The 16,503-nt window shown below is 43.5% G+C and overlaps 2 protein-coding genes across 2 annotated transcripts; both read right to left on the bottom strand.

Annotated features, from left to right (window-relative positions):
- Positions 1-1,266: 1,266 nt before the first annotated feature.
- On the bottom strand, positions 1,267-2,226 carry LOC129495045 (olfactory receptor 2S2-like). The gene is given in 3 exon segments (XM_055302353.1): positions 1,267-1,917; positions 1,919-2,160; positions 2,163-2,226. Coding segments are annotated over 3 exon segments (957 nt in total).
- An 11,438-nt stretch (positions 2,227-13,664) lies between these two features.
- On the bottom strand, positions 13,665-14,624 carry LOC129495046 (olfactory receptor 13C7-like). Its single transcript, XM_055302354.1, has one exon. The coding sequence runs from the start codon at positions 14,622-14,624 to the stop codon at positions 13,665-13,667; it is 960 nt and encodes a 319-aa protein (XP_055158329.1).
- Positions 14,625-16,503: the final 1,879 nt, after the last annotated feature.

Raw genomic sequence — 16,503 nt, 5'->3', positions numbered from 1 at the left:
ATTGGATCAACTTTCTAAATTCTCTTTTTAAATAAGTCTGCCATATTCAAAGAATTTCCTCGAAGTTGCTGTCAAAATGTTGCTTTTCAACTGCTACCATCTTTGAAATTCTCATTCATCTTGGGTGTGTATCGTCTAGCTAGGGACCATGTCTTGCTCCTTGCCACACGGCACACAGGACTGTGCAGCATTCAAGATACAACTACAACTACTATCTTCTAGTTCCATTGTGCTTAAACATTTACAAGGCACTTATTTATAATTTCTTATCCAATTAATGTGAAATCTAGGGGTTAGGTGTTAAAGTATGAAGAAATAGACTGGGAAAGTTTAAACAACCCTCCCAAGGTCATAGGTATGAAAATGCTTTCCAACTTTTATCCTGCTGAGCTATGGATGCTCAGAAAATGCTACAGAGTTTATGTGTCTTGGACATTCACAGTGTACTGTAGCATACTAAACACTTTGAGAAGTCCTGGTACAAAGAAACGTGTCAAATGTTAGTTCCCCCGACTCCAAGGTCTTCAAATATATTTAGCCGCTGTCTGTCTCTCCATCTGTCGTATCTATACCATCTTTCTTTTTTTCAGAATATGGGTGAAAATCTAACTGAATATTAGCATTCTACTGGGAATTGCTGTATGTGAGGAATAGCAAATTCAAACTCTATACTCCTTCTTACATTGATTAGCAGTGTTTCATGATGTGAACTACCTTGAGAAAAAATAGCCTCAATGTTCTCATACCTAAAAAGAAATTCAGTAAATCAGAATAGATTGTTCCCACCCAAAAGCTCTCTATGTGGAGAACTTGTCTTTGTCTCTTCTTAGAACTTCAGGCAATTTGAGTGTCATAAAAAAAAGGTCCAAAATGAAAATTCTCACTTCCTCCTTGTTGCTCTGACTCTCTTGGGGAATCCAAGAGGAAAGGCAATGTTTCTGGGATATCCCTTGATCTCCCAACTGTGTTGCTTAGACACAGTACAGGTCATTCAACTCACTCTAATGGTTCCAGTCTGCTCGGTTTTACTATGTGTTCAGAATGTCTTTGTATATTAATTAGACCTTCATTGTCTGGCATGAGTTGAAACTCTAAGATAAATGGCTAAAACTCAGAAGATGCATCTGAGAAGTTAATCATTCCCTGAAAATGGGCTGAAGGGCAAGCGACCGTTCTGGATAACTTGACTTGTCTTTTGAATGGCAGCTATAATGCTCAAAAGTCCTTACTCCCATAGGGTGAGAACCACAGTGGAGCCCTTCTACATCACCTGGTGAAGCACTTCTGAGACATCAGGTTCCTCACAGCAGACTTCACGTCCTTGTTCCTGAGGCTGTAGATGATGGGGTTGAGCATGGGGGTCACCACTCCATAAAAGAGGGGAATGAGCTTGTCTGAAAGGTCCTCTTTGTTTTGTCCCAGGGAATCCTTAGATTTGGGCTTTCTATACATGAAAAATAAGGTCCCATAGAAGATGACCACCACAGTGAAGTGGGCAGAGCAGGTGGAGAAAGCCTTTCTCCTCCCCTCAGCTGAGGGGATCCTCAGGATGGTAGCAATGATGAACACATAAGAGACAGAGATAAACAGAACTGGGACCCCCAAGAAGATCACATTTGTCACTCCCATGCTGATGACATTGATGGAGATGTCGACACAGGCCAATCTCAGGACAGCCAGGATCTCACAGGCAAGGTGATTGATGACATTGTTTCCACAGAAAGGCAACTGAATTGTCAAGGATGTGTGTACCACAGAAGCAGTACCACCAATAGCCCAGGAGCTGACAGCCATGGGCACATAGGCAGCCTTGCTCATGACCACAGGGTACCTAAGCGGGTTACAGATGGCCACATAGCGATCAAATGCCATCATGCCCAGAAGCACACACTCTGTGCCTGCCATAGCGAATGAGAGAGAACATCTGCACAGCACAGGCTGAGAAGGAGATGGTTTTCCTTGGGGTCAGGAAGCCATCCAGCACTAGAGGGACTGAGGAGGTTGTGTAGCAGATGTCCAGGAAGGAGAGGTTCCCCAGGAAGAAGTACATGGGTGTTTGCAGGCGGGAGTCAAGGATGGTCACCAGGATGAGGACCCCATTGCCCAGCAGGATCACCAGGTACATCAGGAGGATGAGCACAAAAAATATTTTCTCCAACCTGGGTGGTCTGAGAGTCCCAGGAGAATGAACCCCGCCACAGGGGAGGACCAGTTGGCTTTTTCCATGTGTTCCCCCTTCCTTCTTCACCAAAGCACAAAAGCAGCATTTGAGGCTTTCTTGTGAAGCATCTCAGGCATCTGGTAAGCTGTCAAGTCCCAGCTACGTAGTAGGAGAGCGTACGTGTATGAGAGATAAAAGAGATAATAGGTAGGTGTGCTTACCCCTCAGATGAGAGAAGGTCCAGGCTGGAACAGAGTTTAGCAATATTGTACGCAGCTGTTTGCGAGGGAGTTTTTCTCTCATTGCCTGTAAAAGCAACTGAGGCCCAGAGGGGGAAGTGATCTGCCCAAGTTTGAGTAAAGTGGTAATATACAGAGGACCTGAGTTCAGCAGAGCTAATCCCCAGTCAGAAGAGACTTTTCCTCTGCTTTATGGTGAGCATTAGAAAATGCTATAAGTTACTTCTTTTTGATATACATGCATAGAAATTTCATGTAATCTCAGCTTTCTTATATTCTCGGGGAGGAGAATTCCCAAGCTGATCCAATTCTTACAACTACCAAGGTTCAAGCCTTTTTAACATCGATTCCATTTGTAAGGAACTTGTTTAAAAGTGTTCATCTAAATCCAGCCAGGGTAAAGCCTAGGTAAACGTTCAGCCACATGAGGATGACTTCTTGACTCTGCCCACCCTCCGCAACACAGACGTGACCATTGTCAGTACTGAGGTCTGCCTGTTTTAATACACATTAATGGCAATATGTGGGGATGTGCCCTCATGGGGAAGAGCTTTATGAAGTCCATGGAAGCAGTAACCCGGCGAGTGACCCACACTATGGGATGAGAGCCATGAGCTTACTGACCAGTTAACTCCATTCTTAATGACCACGCTGGCGACAGTTATCACAGAGCAGGATATATGGCATTCACTTCTAATCCCACCTCATTAGAATATTGGCGAAATTCTAAGCTAACGGTGACTATGGAATGTTTTCCTTTGTCCCCTCATGTTTATACTTTATTGTTGGGTAATGTCTGACTCTGCCTCCATTGTGGTGTTCCATGCAAGCAGCTAGCTTACAGGAGGACTTGCGTGCTTTTGTGTAGAGGATTTCCCGTCTCTCAGCTACAGTTGCCCAGACTCTGTATTCAGAAACCCCACTTGTAATATGTCTATAGCTCTTTCTTAATGGGGGTGGTGTATGAATATTAAAAATAGTGAAAGGGAATAAAGGGGAAAGGAGAGAAAATGAGTGGGAAATATCAGAGAGGGAGACAGAACATGAGAGACTCCTAACTCTGGGAAACGAACAAGGGGTGGTGGAAGGGGCGGTGGGCGGGGTGTGGGGGTGACTGGGTGACGGGCACTGAGGGGGGCACTTGATGGGATGAGCACTGGGTGTTATTCTATATGTTGGCAAATTGAACTCCAATAAAAAATATTAATTGAGGTGGTGTGTGTGCCTGCATGGTGTGAGTGTGGGTGCACGTGTGTGTGTGTGTGTGTGTGTGTGTGTGTAGGAGTGGGTGGAGGGTAGAAGATAAGTGGTTAATATTAATGACCATCTATTCTGCGCCACTTCTTTGCAACGCTCCACAGAGAAGATGTTATCATTCAAGTTTTATGGGTAAAAGTAACCAAAGCTCAGAGGAGCCAAAGATTTGGTTCTTAAGTTTGAGTGACAGAGCTGGGGCTGGATCCCAGGTGCCAAACCTGGGTTCTTTCCACCAAATAGCTACACAGATATTTAAGAGAGTCTGTCTCTCCAATACCAGCCCTGTGTATTCTCTGATCTGTCTCATTGTCCACACGCTCTTGCTTCAGTCATGGTAGGACTTTACGTCAGATATATTCTCAGGCAGAGTAGCTCATGCCCTGAACCTAGACTTTGTCAGCCTCGGCACTAGTGACACTTGGGGCTGGGGAATTCTTTGCCGTGTGGGCTGTCCTGTGCATCATAGGATGTTTAGCACCATCCCTGACCTCTGCCCACCTGTAGCCAGTAGCACCTGCTCCTTGAGATGTAACAATAGAAATGTCTCCACACATTGCCAGATGTTTCTGGGAGGAGAAGGAGGTACCAATCGTGCCCGGCAGAGGAGCACCGATCTAAATGAGGAAGGGTTGCCCCCATTATGCAACCATGGGTTTCATTGTGTTTTCCATGCAAGCCTAGGACCCTTGCCCCATCCCTCATTCAGCACATGAGGGTGCTCCCGAGTGCTCAGTGCAGGCCCATTCTGGGTGCTTCACCATGAAATTCTGCCCCAGCCTGTCTCCCATTCCTCCCCGTGGCTCTCCCAGCCCCAGAAAAGGAAAAGTGAATATAGCAGTCAATGCCACAAGCAGGATTCAAGAGTGACTAGGATATGCTGTGGTTGGAGACCAGGGATGGTGGCTTCTGTGAGAGAGGCCATCCTGTCCACTTTTTCAGACAGAGCTGTGTACACAGAAGCTTCTTCCATGGACAATGTGCTGTGGACATGAGAGATGCACAAGATTTGACCCATGTGAGAGCTGCTGCCATGGAAGTCCTTCATGCCTGCCATGCTGAATGAAAGCTGGTTCAATTGGAATAAACTGGATGGCTAGGAAGATCTTGCACACTGAGCCCAGGGCTGTGGGGCCTGCCCCTGTCTGTGACATGGATATCTGTGTAGCTTGAGCCAGTCCTAGGTCTCAGTTTCTCCCTGTGCATTGTGAATGGGCTGAACAGGTGCTTCCCAGGGCATCCCAACTCTGTCGTGAGCTGTCCAGCACTTTCCTTCATCAGGCAGGGAGCAGACTTTGATGAAGGGGACAGCCCACTCCTTTCGATGTGTGGGACGCCCGTGTGTGTGTGTGTGTGTGTGTGTGTGTGTGTGTGTGTGTGTGTGTGAAGGAGAGCTCTGAGTACTTGGTTTCCCCTCAAGACATGGCCAGCAGGAAATTATGCTGTGCCAGGCTTTGGAGGAGACTCAGGGTGGAAGAGAACAAAGAGCTCTGACACCTACAGCCCCTGGTGGCCAGGTGTCAGCCTGTGAGAGCCAGGAAAGGAAGGGAAGTCTTTACCTTTGTGGCTGCATCCTACAGGTATGACTCCTCAGCTTGTCCCAGGGACAGAGCCTTGCTTGTGGGCTGGTCACTACTGATCTCTGGAGTTAGCAGGCAGCTGAGAAGAGGACGGGAACACAAGGTGGTCCAGAGCCCCATGCACACGTACAGCCTCTCTGGAGCAGTTTGCATAGGAAACGGAATACATGAAAGGCCCACGGAACTCAGGAAGTCCAGCCTTGGGAAGCAATTCTAAAGGATCAATGAGAGCAGAAGGCCAGTATCTCTCAATAAAGGCATTCATCACAGCCATATTTATGAATGAATATGGGAAACAAAATACCTACTAATAAATGGCTGACGATGCCACTTCATATAATGAAATTTTAGACTTTATGTTTATAATTGTATACCGTTACACTACAATAAAGGAGGAAGAATACATGTGTACACACTCTTATACTCAAATTAGATGGTCTTGACTGAGCCACCCAGACACCCCAATATTATCAAATTATCTAATACAATGGGCAAAAATTACTTTGTGTTCAGGGGGGAAATTCTCAGTATAGTAATTCCTCATTAGAAGCATTTTGCTTGGGATGCCTGGGTAGCTCAGCGGTTGGGTGTATGCCGTTGGCTCAGGGTGAGTACCCAGTTCAAGGATCGAGTCCCACATCAGGCTCCCTGATGGGGAGGAGCCTGCTTCTCTCTCTGTCTATGTCTCTGCCTCTCTGTGTCTTTCATGAATAAATAAATAAAATCTTTTAAAAAAAAGAAGCATTTTGCTTGGCAGAGTTTCGGTTCCTGCCCTGCCAACACCTCCAACTGTGGTTTGCAGCCGAAGATGGCCTTTCTGACATATGGTCACAAGGTCAATAGCAGGCTCAGCTATATCACGATGTCTAGGTCACTCACCTCACTTCAGCTCATCGTGTGGCCATTTTCTCATCTTGTTTCTTCAAAGAAGAAGGGAGAGTGCAGTACAATAAGATACTTAGAGAGACCACATGCACATAACTTTCATTACAGTATATTGTCATAACTCATCTCTATTATTGGTTGTTGTTGATCTCTCACTGTGTCAGATTTAGAAATGAAACTTGATCCTAGGTATGTATATATAGGAAGAAACAGGATACACAGAGTTCAGGACTCTCTGTGGTTTCAGGCATCTATTGGGAGTCTTGGACTGTTTCCCCCATGAAAGAGGGGTAGGAAGAAAGTGAGGAAAAAAGAACTAGCCACAGACTGGGAGTCACAGACAATGATAGGTCCCAACTTGCTGTCTGCTCACCCTCTGACCCTGAGCAAGGCTCAGTCTTCTGGGAAATCTCAGCAAGAAATCAGGCTGCTTTCCTCCCAAGGGTCTGGGCTCCTCCCAGGGAGGATGGAACAGCAGTGTCAGGGCAGGGGCTTGGTCACTAGTGAGCTCTGTAGAGCATGAGGGACTGCTTGGGTTTACCTCAGCTGTTCCTCTCTGCTCCAGCAAGCTGCTCACGGTCAGTTGCAGCTGGAAGGTTCTTGGAGCAGAGGCAGGGTGAGGAGGCAAGTCTATCTTTGGAAAATGCTCTTCAGAAGTCATGGCCACCATCCCTGTCCCCACCCCAGCCCAGAGCTCCCTACCTGCATCCTGCTTGCAGCCACTTCTCTGGGTCTTCTGATACCGGACACAATTCTCAGCTTCTCACTGTGCCCTGGGCCAGGCCCCGGATGCCACAGAAGGACCCCAGACACTCCCCTGCTGGACTTCCTTTGCCCCTGAGATCCTCTTTCTTCTTCTCTGCTGACATCCTTGTGGGAACTTCAGCCTCTGCTGCGGTTTCCTTCGCATCCTTCCTCCTAGCTGTGCAGGCTGACTAGGTGCCTCAGCTACAGACTCTTCCTGGACGGGACCTGTCATCCTGATCTGAAGCCCAGCGATCCCAAGGGTACCTTTTCCCCAGCAGTGAAAGGATTCCCCAAGCAGCAGCTGTGATCTCCTACAGGGACTCTGTTAGTCCCAGAAGCAATCTAAAGTTTGGAATGTCAAATGTGCATAGGGTAGAGGCCTTAAGCATACCTGGGGCCTCCAATTAAAGGTAACAACTGGGACACAGTCAACTGGGAGAAGGTCAACTGGAGAAGAGCATACAGCAGATGCCACTGTCTTCTGAGCTTTCCCTTTGGTCCCAGACCAGCCAGTGCTCCATTCAGAGACAAAATACATTGTCCCCATGTGAGTTCTAGACATCCAGAACGGGGAGACAGGAGAAATATCTAACTACAGCAGCAGCAGAATTGACTATGTTCATTGAGGCCCTCCCATGTGCCTGTCACTGGGACAAACACTTTGTAACCATTAATTTAACATTTTCTCTACGTCCTCACCAGTATATGTTATTTCTTGTCTTTTTGAACGTAGGCATTCTGACCACTGTGAGGTGCGTGCGGTATGTCATATCCAGAAAAACGTTGTTGAGGCCAATGTGCAAGAATTTGTTGCCTATGTTTTCTTTTAGGAGTTTTATGGTCGAGTCTTTCCTTTAAATCTTTAACCCATTTTTATTTCACTTTTGTGTATGATATAAAAATTAGTCCAATTTCGTTCTTTTGCATATAGCTCTCCAGCTTTCTCCAACCATTTATTGAAGAGACTATCTTTTCCAGATTGGTTTATTCAAATTCAATTAACTAACATATAATGAATGTATTATTGGTTTCAAAAGTAGAGGTCAGTGATCCATCAGTCTTTTATAACACCCTGTGTTCATTTTATCACATGCCCTCCTTAATGTCCATCACCCAGTTACCCCGTCTCCACACCTCTCTCCCCTGCACCGACCCTCAGTTTGTTTTCTATGATTAAGAGTCTCTTATGGTTTGTCTCCCTCTCTGATTGTGTCCTGTTTCATTTTTTCTTCTCTTCCCCTATGATCCTCTGTCTTGTTTCTTAAATTCCACCTGTAAGTGAGATCATATGATAATTGTCTTTCTCTGAGTAACTTATTTTGATTAGTATGATATCCTCTAGTCCCATCCCCATTGCTGAAAATGGTAAGATTTCATTTTTCGATGGCCAAGTAGTATTCCACTGTATATACATTCCACTTTCTTTATCCATTATTTGTTGATGGACGTCTGTGCTGTTTCCATGGTTTGGCTATTGTGGATATTGTTGCTATGAACACTGGGGTATAGTTGCCCCCTTGGATTACTACATTTGATTCTTTGAGGTAAATCCCTAGTAGTGCATATGTTGGGTCATAGATAGCCCTAGGTTTAACTTTTTGAGGAAGCTCCATATTGTTTCCCTTTTTTAAAATAAATTTATTTTTTATTGGTTTTGAATTTGCCAACATATAGAATAACACCCAGGGCTCATACTGTCAAGTGTCCACCTCAGCGCCTGTCACCCAGTCACCCCGAGCCCCCACCCACCCCCCTTCCACCACCCCTAGTTCGTTTCCCAGAGTTAGCAGTCTTTCATATTCTGTCTCCCTTTCTGATATTTCCCACTCATTTTTTCTTCTCTCCCCTTTATTCCCTTTCACTATTTTTTATGTTCCCCAAATGAATGAGACCATATAATATTTGTCCTTCTCTGATTGACTTATTTCACTCCTATGTGTATAGCAGCAATGTACAAAATATCCATATTGCTTTTCAAAGTAGCTGCACCAGTTTGTCCTCTGGCCAAAAGTGAGATAGTTCCATTTGCTCTGTGTCCTCGCAAACCTCTGTTGTTTCTGCATTGTTAATTTAGCCATTCTGACTGCTGTGTTGGGGTATCTCATTAGGATTTTGATCTCTATTTGCCAGATGCCGAGTGATGTGGAGCATTTTCTCATGTGTCCGTTGGCCATTTGTATGTCTTCTTTGGAGAAATGTCTTTACATGTCTTCTACTCATTTCTTGACTGGACTGTTTTTTTTTGGGGGGGGGTGTTGAGTTTGGTAAATTCTTTGTAGACCTTAGATACTAGCCCGTTTTCTGATAAGACATTGACAAACATCATCTCCCAGTGCTCAGGTTGTCTTTTGGTTTTGTTTATTGTTTCCTTTGCTGTGCAAAAGCTTTTTATCTTGATGAAGTCCTAGTAGTTCATTTTGCCTTTGTTTCCCTTGCCTTTGGATACGTGTCTAGCAAGAAGTAGCTCTACTGAGGTCAAAAGGTTGCTGGCCTTGTTCTTTTCTAGAAATCTGGCCATCTCTAGCCACATCTATCTATGGAACAAGTTTTGTTTGGCCCTCGTAATACTTATCTTGATACCATTAAAGAATTTGGGGAGGACAGTCAGCTCAACTCCACAAGCACCAGAGGTAAGCAGTAAACCTGGAGCTGGGACAGCTATTCTTCATCCCCTCCCCCACTCCTACATTTCTTCCTGGCAGCAGTTGCCTGGGGTCCAGGAAGATTACCTGTTGGAAGAGGCAGTCAGCTCCTGCATCACACCTGGTCCTTTCCCTCAGTCCAGCATCTGAAATGCTCTGATTCAACATGTTTGGGTGATTACATTCTTGACTTGTTGTGATCATCTGTGATGTTGATTTGGTCATGCTAGTAAAGCTTTCAATGGATACTGTAATCTCTTGAAGAGATTAGGGATCATCCTAACCTGAGGTAAATGGTCACTAGTTGTAATGAGGTGGAAATTGATCAGCACATACGCAGAGCCCTGAAAGTCTCCATTGGACAGTGGTCTTTCTAGACAATTTGGATACCGCAAAAACATGGGCTGAGTTGAAGGCTGGTTTTCTTTGCTTCTGAGACCTTAGGTCAGGGAGCCCTCATGTTTGCCTCCAAGCTCTGAGTTTGGACCTTCCTTCCCTACTAACAGAATGGGCCTGCTCTAGGGATGGGAAAGTGGATGGAGCAATAGGAGCAACCTATTGGCAAGAGGGAAGAAAGGCTTTGAATGAGGGTACTTGGGTGGAGGATAGTTAAATGTCCTGAGGCTTACTTTCAGGGCTTTTCCTTCTTCAAATTGAACATGTCTTATTATTTCTCCTGTTGCTGTATGATCATTATAAGTGGGTAATATTCATATATGTCTCTTATAGTTCTTTATGTATTTTCCCCTCGGTCGTGTAAAGTGTTGGTGACTGCTGTGAATTATATAAAACCACTCTAGTGTACTTTCTTACTACTTCTTGTAGTTTTGGCATTTGATTAAAACTTTTTCTAGTCAAATAACATTTGTGAATAGTTTTCTTCTTTTTCTTCATCTCAATATTTATTTTCTTTATCTTCCTGATCTCAATTATTAGCTAGACTCTGCAGATGTCATAGACATTGTAAGCAGGTGTCCTAATCCAAGTTGTAGACATGCTGCTTGCTGATGTTCTGATAGTTTATTGCATGTCAAGGATGACTTCCTCTATTTAAGTCTGCTCCTTGAAAAAAGTCAGAAATGGAGGTAATTATCAAGTGACATCTCAATATTTGTTATCGAGATCACTTTTTCTTTTTCTTTTTCTTTTTTTTTTAATTTTTATTTACTCATGAGAGACAGAGAGAGAGAATGAGAGAGGCAGAGACACAGGCAGAGGGAGAAGCAGGCTCCATGCAGGGAGCCTGATGCGGGACTCCATCCCGGGACTCCAGGATCATGCCCTGGACCGAAGGCAGGCGCTAAACCACTGAGCCACCCAGGGAACCTCCACTGTTTCTTTTTGAATCTATTACTAAAATGATTGCAATAGATCTCCTAATCTTTCCTAAAGTTAGAAACTTTTAAGCCCTTTAAGAAACTGGGTAATGTGTATCATGGATTTAATACACAATTATTTAAATCTACTCAAGTTCAGTAATGACTTTTCATTTGATAATTGTTTTTTAAATAAATAAATATATTTATTTGAGAGAGCAAGTGAGTAGAGGGGCAGAGGAAAGAGAATCTTAAGCAGTCTCCCTGCTGAGTGTAGAGCTCCATTCAGAGCTAGATCTCACTATCTCAAGTTCACAACCTGAGCCAAAACCAAGAGTGGGATGTTTAACTGACTGGACCACCCAGGCACACCTGGTCAACTCTCTTTGTTCATTTACCATCATTTAATTCTTACCAAAACTCTTCATTCTACACTAGTCTACTGGTATTTTCTCTCAAAATTTCAACCTGCATACTACGACTTTTGTTTTTTCAGTATCAGTGCAATGAATTATACTCATAAGATTCCCCTTCCCACCACATTTTTCATGAGACCTATGGGTTGTAACTGTACTTCTCTTTCTTAATTTCTCAGCTTAATAAAGTCATCTAGATGTAACTGGAGTCACAGCATTGCTTCTTTTAAAAAGTTTTTATTTATTTATTTATTTATTCCTAAGAGACACATAGAGAGAGGCAGAGACATAGGCAGAGGGAGAAGCAGGTTCCCTGTGGCATCATGACCTGAGTTGAAGGCAGACACTCAAGCACTGATTCACCCAGGCATCCCACAGCATTGCTTTATTGTTACTGTTTATCTCGATACATTTCCTAATTGTTCCTTTATATTTGTTTTTGCATGTTTGGTATCAAGCATTCATTAGACTTTATTGATCTTGAGCATTTGATCATTCTCCACTGTGTCTTACATACCATATCTGTGGCATTCCTTCTATTATTTATTTGTAACTGTTTGTTATGTGAAATTTATAAATAAAATTTCTTTTTGAGAAAGAGATTATAGGGATATGTGCTGTCTGTGCACGTGCCAACAATGTCTTTTTAACTCTCATATTTGTGTAATGGTCAGAGCGTGCAGAATTGAACACTCACAGTCCTTTTCCCTCAGAACTCTGTTCCACTGACATTTCATTTAGGTGCCAGAGCAGGAGGCCAATGGCAGCCAGATTCTTGTTCCTTTTTGGGAAATATGCTTTTCTTCTGTGGAAGAGTCTATAAAATTATTTTGGCATATGTGAGAATCACAACTTATCCTTGGATCGACTGTACATACGTATGTCTTGCTACCATTCTTACATGGCAACCAGTGAACTTTTTATGAATAAAATATGCAAAATTTCTATTCAGCAGAATGTTTCTCTCCTCCTTAATTATTTTTTGCTGTTCATCTGTTCTGTTTTTTTCTCATGAATAAAATTAGAGTTCCCCAGGTCTACCTTTTATGTCTCTGACATGTTCTCAAATAACCGAATTTTCTCCCTCTCTCTCTCTCTCTTTTTTTCTTTTCCTTTAAGTCCAGGAGATAAACTTTAGTTCTTTTTAATTAAAAAGTTAATTTTAAGCATTGTTGTATCTACTTTTAAAGACTTCTGTTGAATTTTATTTGATCATCAATGTGGATTTTTCCCATAAGACAAGTTTTTACCTCCTAGTCACCTTTTCTCCTAGCTTCTCTTACTGCTTCTGTTTTCTTGATTCAATAGCCTCCTGATTTCCACAGAGAATACCACTGAGACTTTTCTTCACTGTCTCACCATTTTCCTGCAATAACTCTTTTCCAGCAAAGGCTGTTTGTTTTGATGGTACTTTATTTCCTCCTTACTGGGTTAATAGTTCATGTCAGCTCTGAGACTTTCTATTCTGCTCATTCTTTTAGTTGGAATTCTAGATTGCTACCTATTGGGAGCTGACTTGGAATTCCTCACCAGACATGGGAACAATTGTTAGATATCTGCTGGTGCATATCACCTTCTTCTCCCTCTGACTGCTCTGTACAGTTGGATATTCTTAGCTAGAAAAGCACCTAATGGTCACCACTTGGCTGCACATTGGTCAAGCCACATCAGGACAAGATAATTCATCTGATTCTCCTAAATACATCTCTGTTTCCACATTACTCCGATGACCTATGGGAGACCACTGATCTCTAGGGACAGAAGCCAGGGATGAATAACATCTTCAAAAAGAGGAAAGAAAGAAGTCCTGAGTGTTTGACCCTTGCATCAGTTTTGCCACAAGCTACTAACCTCTCTGTTCCGAAGGTGTGAATGATTTTCTGATGGGGACCATGATTAATGGCAGGAGAAGAGGTTAGTTATGGAGGCATAGGAAGAGAACAATTCAAGCAACCGTTTTAGAAATTAATATGAAAATAAGGAGAAAGAAACAATGAGGATAATGATAAAAATATTACTGTTATTTAATATGTTGTAGGACATGTTAAAGGTACCATGAATGCAGGGCCCGTCCAAATATGTTCAAAGAAAAAGGCCAAGAAGCAATGGAATTACAGACCTATACAATAGAGTTTTTGTAAGTTAAAAATAAAACTTGAAGAGTCATTTTTCCTGGCGATCAATTAGTTCAGTATGCATCCCAGAGATAGACAGCTATGAGGCTTGACCAATGGTATATACTTTTATAGAAGTGCCTATAGAACGGGAGAGCTTTGTCCCATCAAATACTTCCTATTCACATAAAATTCTCTGTGTAATCAGAGTGCCCATGTACCTTAGATGAAACTGGCCCTTTTGCATATTCTCTGAGCCACTCAGGTGAGAGAAACTAGGGAATAGAGATCTATCAGGAGCCCTCCACCATCACTGGATAAAGTGTTTGTGAAGTACCAGATTCCTCACAGCAGCCTTCACGTCCTTGTTCCTCAGGCTGTAGATGATGGGGTTGAGCATGGGGGTCACTACCCCATAGAAGAGGGAGGTGAGCTTGTCTGAAATGTCCTGCTTGTCTGCCCCCTGAGGATCCTTGGATTTGGGCTTCCCATACATGAAGAGGATTGTTCCATAGAAGACGACCACTACAGTGAGGTGGGCAGAGCAGGTGGAGAAGGCCTTTTTCCTCCCCTCAGCTGAGGGGATCCTCAGGATGGTAGCAATGATGAACACATAAGAGACAGAAATAAATAGAACTGGAATGCCAAGGAAGATCACATTAGCCACTGCCATACTGATCACATTGATGGAAATATCAGCACAGGCCAACTTTAGGACTGCCAGGATCTCACAGGTGAAGTGGTTGATGATGTTGTCCCCACAGAAAGGCAGTCGCATCGCTAAGGATGTTTGCACCGTGGCAGTCATGCTTCCAGCTGCCCAGGAGCTGGCAGCCATGGGCACATAGGCAGCCTTGCTCATAACCACAGGGTACCTAAGCGGGTTGCAGATGGCCACATAGCGATCAAATGCCATCATGCCCAGTAGCACACACTCTGTGGCTCCCATGGCAAAGGAGAGGAACATCTGCATGGCACAGGCTGAGAAGGGTATAGTTTTCCTGGGGGTCAGGAAGCTGTCAAGAATAAGGGGGACTGAGGAGGTTGTGTAGCAGATGTCCAGGAAGGAGAGGTTCCCCAGGAAGAAGTACATGGGTGTGTGCAGGCGGGAGTCAAGGATGGTCACCAGGATGAGGACCCCGTTGCCCAGCAGGATCACCAGGTACATCAAGAGGATGAGCACAAAGAACATTTTCTCCAGCTTTGGGTGGGCTGAGAGGCCCAGGAGGATGAACCCCATCACAGGAGAAGTCCAATTGAACCTGTCCATGATATATCTTCCCTGTCACCTACAGGAACTCAGAAAGCCAAATTCCTGATCTCTGATACCCAAAGTGGGCAGAAAGCCACTGAGGAAACTTGCCTTGCTGAGCAGCTGAAGAACAGCCCTGGAAGTCTGGGAGACTCTTTACATTGTTCTAAGTAAATGCAGAGAAATTGGTTAAAATCTACTTTGTGATATTTGGCTCCCATAGAGGTGTTTGAGATTTCACAAAATTGGATTTAATTTTCCTAATTTCATTTCAGATTAACATCACACATTTACCTTGGCTTATACCATGTGTGGCTGATTCATTTTAATCAATTTTGTGAGAATTATTACACTCCATTTGTATGAATTTTTATTCTTTTGGGGCATAAGACTAGGAGAGATAACTGATCTTCATTCTCAATTCCTATCATTCCCCTCTCCAAATAATTTTGGTTACGACTTCTCTTCTCTTTTACAGTTCTCTCTCATAGTCCCCAGGCCTTTGGGATATTCATTCATTCATTCATTCATTCTTCACTCACATTCCAAACTACTTGGAGCACTTACCGAAAGAACTGGCTTTCACCAATCACTCAAGGTATGGGAATTATCAAGTCTCTTTTCCTTTCTGGGCCTTTGTTTCCTCAATACTCACTTTAGAATGGATTATATTTAGAGATATTCTATCCAGGAACTAAATGATCTCAATGAATTTCTCCTTCTTGGACTTTCTATCCTACCAGTAAGATAACCTTCTCTCTTTCCTTACAGTTGACCCCATGCCATGGAGTCACAAGGAATGAAGCTAGGAATTGGGCTAGGCCCACAGAGTTTACACATCCTTTTACAAGCTCTCTCTTACCTTTTCTGTAAATAGGGCAGTGAAGAAAACCACTTATCTGAGGTCTGGGAATAGTTCAGAGGCTGAGATTAGCCAATCTTCTTATCTGAAAGTAGCAGCCAGAGGAGTTAGCCCCTAAAATGGATGAGAGCTAAGTTTACTGGTGTTTGTTCTGTGTTTGGGTAAAATCCACAAAGGACCATGCATTGCCTTTGTGAGCCAGTTAAATTCTACTCTGCTATTGGGATTATTCTAGTCCCTGAAGTGATTTGAAGTTTTGAAAGTGAAGTGACAAAGTTTAGAAACTTTATCCATCTGGGATTATGTCCCTAAGATCCAATTATTTTGAAGTCCCTCCAGAAATACGTTCTTCCCTCTCCCTCCCTTTTATACCCATCCTGTTGAGCTTTTAGAAAACGTTAGAGAAGAAGGGTCATTCTGTTCCTGTCAGAATTAACATAAACCCCCAGTCAATGAGAACTCTCATTAGAGTCCACAATAGGTCTAGGAGAGTGTGAAACCCACTGCATAGGACAGATCCTTATAGCTCAGTATCTCTGGCATTTTCAAATTCAGAATGTTGGGATTGGAAAGAAGCAATTGACCTTGAAAGTTCCTTCTTGTCTGTGCCCCAACATATAGATTCTGAGCTCTTACCATAGGCCAGGCCTTTATAGGGCATTCTAGCTCTTGCCATGAGAGTTTCACAGGTATAGCAGCTGTGGGTTTGAAAAAGGCCAGTTGATTGCAGAAGTGATGTCCTGTTGCTTGAAGTCTTTCTTATGCTATTGTGTTTTATCCATTGTTTTATCCTTTCCAGAGAATACATTTTTGGGGGGATAGCTGAGGGACAGTTAGCCAATGTCATGGGTTGAGTGAAGGCTGTGGGACTGTTTCTTATACATTTTCTGCTTAATCCTCTTTCTTTCAGCAGCACCCATTCACCCCTGGACCTAGATGGACCTGGCATGGGCTGCTTGGTGCTGCAGATCTGGTTGTAGCACAGCACTGTCTCTGTCTCTGGCTCAGGATCTGGTTCTGCCAGATTTGTCATGG

Source organism: Nyctereutes procyonoides, unplaced genomic scaffold (genome assembly GCF_905146905.1).
Source record: "Nyctereutes procyonoides isolate TBG_1078 unplaced genomic scaffold, NYPRO_anot_genome, whole genome shotgun sequence".
Taxonomy (NCBI): Eukaryota; Metazoa; Chordata; class Mammalia; order Carnivora; family Canidae; genus Nyctereutes; species Nyctereutes procyonoides.
Note: the sequence above shows the minus strand (reverse complement) of the source record. Positions and strands in the feature narration are given on the sequence as shown.